This window comes from Pygoscelis adeliae, unplaced genomic scaffold, assembly GCF_000699105.1.
Source record: "Pygoscelis adeliae isolate BGI_AS28 unplaced genomic scaffold, ASM69910v1 Scaffold105, whole genome shotgun sequence".
NCBI lineage: Eukaryota > Metazoa > Chordata > Aves > Sphenisciformes > Spheniscidae > Pygoscelis > Pygoscelis adeliae.
This window is the reverse complement of record NW_008824807.1, coordinates 2,230,709-2,235,980: the sequence shown is the minus strand read 5'-3', so window position 1 is coordinate 2,235,980 and position 5,272 is coordinate 2,230,709. Positions and strand designations below refer to the sequence as shown.

Genomic DNA, 5,272 nt, shown 5'->3' with positions numbered 1-5,272 from the left:
AGGCGGGCGAACCTCCTGAGCGGAGGTCGGGGTACAAGCGAGCGGGACGGGCTCGCCCGCGGGCCTGGGAGCCGCCGATAGGTGGGGGAAGAGCAGCGTGATAGCACCTTGTTCATGTGAAATAAAGATAGTTAATCGGGGGCAGAAAACTTTTCATTTTTTTTCCCTTTTTGTGTGTGGATTTTTTCCCTCGCTGTCAAGACAGGCCCGTCCGCCCGCCCCCTTCCCCTCCCGCCCGCGGCCCCTGCGGCAGCGGGAGGCCGCAGCACCTGCTCGTGCTGCCTCCGCGCTGCCGTTTAACTTGGCGTTGCGTTGTTAGTGGCCGCGCGCTTTCAGCGTTGCCAAATAGCGGGTGTTTTTTACCCCGAATCAAACTTGATTTTGATAGCGGTTAGAAACCAAAGCGCAGGAAAGGAGTACTCTGAGATCAGTAAACATTCGCTAGGGCACGAAATGTTCCCTAGATCATTTAATACGTACTACTGTGCTAAATACTGATGAATCAAGTGTTAGCTGTAGTCAGTTGTTCTGACTGAGGGATGTGGCAAGTGCTGTCCAAAAGCAAATGACACACACACACACCCCCCTTCATTCCCTCCCACCTCAGATTGAAAAAGGAGAAATGGTTCCTTTGAACAAACTAGTCATTGACCCAAATTAACTGAACGAAATGGAATGGAAGATGTTTTTTTTTTCTCCTTTCAAAACCTGCTGAAGAGGCCGGCGTCATCAGAACCAGGCTGAGAACTTCAGCAAAGTGAAGTGATCACAAGGGCTTAGCCATAACTTTGAGCGCTTCTGTAGTTCATCTTTAAAAGTATTTGTATATACTCTTTTAAACTGATTTTAGAGCCTATATTACATTTGCATCTTAAAGTATGCAACTGCTATTAATTTTTATATTAGATTATTTCTTAATTGCATAATAATTGCATTATCAGTAGCTGGTTTGACTCTAATAGATTCGTAATTCCTTAATTCTTAATCCTTCCTTCTGTTGGCCTTAATGACTAGCCCTTGATCAGTCAGTACTTATTGTAAAGAAATGTAGATAGTTACAGATGATCAAGTTTACGTATTTAAAGAGTTACAGTTAGGTAGTCAACCATGCACGCTCTTAGCCAGCTGTAGGTAAAGCATGGTTGTTGTTTAAGCCAATTTACGCATGATTATCTTTTTAATTTCCTTCTTACAGAAGTGATGGGGGGGGTTAACTCACCAATATCAAACCTAAATTGTAAAGTCAAAAAGTTTCATTTAAAATTGTGCTAGTGACTAAATGCACTTACAGTGCTGAAAAGGTGTGGCTTTACTGTAAGAGTGCACCTCCTGTCTCAGCTGAACGCATTTAAAAGCTTGCTGTACACAGAAAAAAGAAGTCTAGCATCTTTCTTTTTCTTCTCTTGCTGCTGAGCGTGCAGTTACGTGTCCCTGTGCCCGCCCCAGTTCCCCCTTTTTCATTGTATGTACCATTTTCTCCTTTTTGGGGTAATATTTTTTTCTGCTGGGTGAGGGAGCTGAATCAGTGCGGATCAGAGGCTGCTTAAGATACTGATTTTTTTTTTTTAAATTTTTTTACGTGGGTGTGTGTGAAGTTTGATATTGACCAGAAAAAAAAAGGAACACTTTAACATATCGAAACTGTAGTACAGAAAAACAAGTCTTAATTGTAAAGCATGAGTGTTGATTGGTCAAGTAACACTTTAAAATTACAAGTTCCTCTTATTATGCAAGAGCTCTTCCATACCTTTGTTTTTGGTGATGTGTTAGAAGTTTTGCAGCTGTTTTGGAATAAATTGACAGAGATAAAATACTTGAAATTATTTCTAATATCTTCAAATTTTTGCATATAGTGATAGGGGTGATAGTCCTTTTAATGAAGAGTGTCAGTTGTGGGGCTGCTGTGCTCCTTAAATCCTTGACATTCCTGTCACGTTGAAATACAGAAAGTAATTTCTTAGAATCACAGAATGGCTGCGGTGGTAAGGGACCCCTGGAGATCACCCAGTCCACCCCCTTGCTCAGGCAGGGTCACCTGCAGCAGGTCGCTCAGGGTTGTGTCCAGTCGAGGTTTGAGTATCTCCAAGGATGGAGACTCCACAACCTCTCTGGGCAACCTGTGCCACTGTTTGACCACCAGCACAGCAACTGTTGGTTTTTTGGTTGGGTTGGGTTTTTTTTTGTGGTTTTTTTTCTTTTCAATGTGTAAGTGGACCTTCTTGTATTTCAGATTTTCCTGTCTCATACCTGAACAATATCAGAAAACACTCTTAATATGTACCGTGTATCCTATTATTGATCTCATTTTCTGACAGGTTTAGTGTGTGTGTGGGGGGGTGGTGGTGGTGTTTGGTTTTTTGGTTTGTTTTTTTAGAGTAAGTTCTTCATGTGGTTATTTTTCAGAAGGTTTTCTGAGAGTGGCACTGATATAGTTCTGAGGATTAACCATGCTCAAATATTCCAGATGAGAGTGAAGATTTCCGGAAGCTTGCAGAAAGAGAGATTGCCTCCTGTGAAGAAGAGATAGCTGAACTGAAACACCAGGTTAGATCCCCTTAAAAGCCTCTATTTCCTTGCCATTCTTAAATTAACAAAGCCAAATTGTCTTCTCATCAAAATAAGATGTATACGATAAACTCTTCTCTTCCTCCCCTCCCTGCCAATTACACTCCTCAACTAGTGTCTGTTATCTGAGGAAAATGAAAAACGCAGATGGTATAGAGACAGCCTGTAAGTAAGTGCCTTCTTGTATCTGAAATTGTTTGAATCAATGCATCTTTATAAGTAGGTGCTATAGTTTATCTTGCCTGGGTGTGCCTTTATGGATGTCCAGCTTTTTATCTCTTGGAAACATTAAACTTGCATAGTATCACACACACTAAGTGGTTTTGGAAAAAAGTTTAATACTATGTAACTACTTTAGACTGCTACCTTATATAGGTTCTACGTAGTATCTATGTTATTTAACATAAAAATAATGATCTTTACATAAACAAACTGTTACGTATTCTTAATGTTACTGGTGAAGTAGAAGCTGGTATTTTCACTGTCTTTATTCCTTCGACAACAATACAACAGTCACTTTATAAATATTTTTGTAAATACTTACGATTTTGCCAAAGGAAGGAGAAGTCTGGAAAGAAACATCACCGAATGCTAGTGAAGGAAGATGATGGAAAAGCATTTGCAAATCGTCCACAGTTTTGATCCAGCTTGCAAAATTGTCATACAGTTTTTTTTGGTTCTAGCCTATCTTTCTTCTACAGGTCAGTATAAGGCTGGCTCTCCCTTTTTAAATAAATAAATGAATAATACGGCTGAGTTGTTGTTGAAGGACTGTCCTCCTGAACATCCATACCTTCTTAGCTCTGCAGTTGAGGCTGGGTTAAAAGGAAATCTGATGGGAAGGGAGATGCTCCGTTGTCTTGCAAGAACCAGTGTGTATCCTGCGGTGTCCAGACGTCGCAGCGCTCCCGATGGGTGAAAACTTCTGTGAGGTTTCACAGGTCTTGAGAGAGACCTATGTAGCTCCTGCGACTGTGAACAGGCACGGGGAGCCTTCCTGCAATGCAGTGTCCCCCCCCACCTCTTCCTGACTGCTGCCTCTTCACTGCAAGAGGCGTGAGAAGCCTGTCAGTGCTGACAGAGTCAGTGCAGGAGGACGCAGCCTTGATCGATTACAGACTTGTCTGGCATTTTATACTATCTCAGCTGTGGATAGCAGTGTCAGGGGGAAGTCTTAGCTGGCTGTTTTTCTATTTGCAGATAGCGTTGCTTTTGATTCCTTCAGAAGAAACAGACAAGAGTGATCTTGTCATGGAAGTAACTGCTGGAATCGGAGGGCAGGAAGCCATGTTGTTTACCTCGGAGATATTTGATATGTATCAACGATATGCTGCCTATAAAAAGTGGAAATTTGAAATATTAGAATACTTTCCCAGTGAAATAGGTCAGTAATGAAAATACTTCATCTTTGTAACTTTTTAAGTTGAAACACTCATTCATATAAAACATGAATTTCCTGACTACATGAAGCTAATTTGCACAATTTTAGAAGCGGAAGATTGTTTGAATGTCTGAGTACAGTTTTCCTCAGCTTCTGTATTTGAGAATGAAACTCCATTTCAATACTAAAGTGCTAAAAAATAAAACTTGTCTTTCAGTAGTTTCAAAAAGTAGAAATGAAACTAAGTGCTTGGTGGAAGAAGATTCAGAAAGTGATGCAGATATGTTATTTAGCTTTATTTTTTTGCAAATATAGGTTACATATACTTTGTGTATGCTGTTCTGCTTAGTTACTTAATGTTTCTAGTGTTTATAGATCAGTTCGGTGGCAGGTTGAAAGTCTGTTTATTATTAGGGATCCCTTGGCAGAGAGGCATCAGTATAGTTAAAACTGTTCTGGAGGTTTAATCTAGAACATTTTGAATTTATCTGAAATAATGTCATCTGAGGATTTATATAAGGAAATGGGGGTGTTTGGGTATAGCTCATCTGTAACAGCTAATGGACGAGCAAAGTGGGGGAATTATTGAAACTTTGAGAGGAGAGATAGGAGATCTGATTATTTATTAAAGTCTTCAACTAAAATTTCACAAGTAGTCAGTTTAACAGCTTGATGCCAGTAAAGGGAGATGTTTCTCCTTTCTCCCCTCTTCCTTACTGCCTCTCTGCCCGTCTGACCAGTCCTACCTTTTTGGTTGTTTTTTTTTTTGGGGGGGGGCTGTTTTGATGTCCTTTCACTTAAACTGGCAGAGACTTTGCTTTTTACGACTGGGATAGTTTTTTGCCTAGTTAATGTGTTAAGTGAGTTCTCATGAGCCTTAGAGCTAGCATAGGGTAAGCAGCAACATGGGGCTGAATGCAAGGAGGTGGAAAAACTGGATCTTCTGGTGATGATGAGCTGTGAAGTTGGTTCACTGCATCTAATGGAACAGTGTCTTTGCAAAGATGGGGATTGGTAGGCTTACACAACAAACTGAGTCAGTAGCACATGTTAGTTAATTTTAGCTTAATCCAGTTAGTGTGTAAAGTTGTTTCACCAAGATCAGGCTGCTGTCCCTGTGTTGCTGCTGACTTCTTTGCATTGGCACTTGTGATTATGCGTTTTCGCAGAGTCTCATCACCAAGTCAGTCCAACTGAAAAAATAGCACAACCCCCTCCCCGATTAGTTTTCAGGTAATCCAGCACAAGAGTAGAGGACAAACGCTCATGGGGGCAGTGGAGGCAGAAGTGTGTGGCCACTGGTGGTGACAGTGAGAAAACTAGGAC

The 5,272-nt window shown here is 41.0% G+C and overlaps 1 protein-coding gene across 1 annotated transcript in view; it reads left to right on the top strand.

Annotated features, from left to right (window-relative positions):
• The window catches only part of MTRF1L (mitochondrial translational release factor 1-like), a 16,127-nt gene that overhangs the window by 1,421 nt on the left and 9,434 nt on the right, over positions 1 to 5,272 (top strand). Inside the window, 3 exon segments of the mRNA XM_009324160.1 lie at positions 3 to 81; positions 2,465 to 2,544; positions 3,766 to 3,949. Of these exon segments, the coding sequence (XP_009322435.1) occupies positions 3 to 81; positions 2,465 to 2,544; positions 3,766 to 3,949 (343 nt within the window).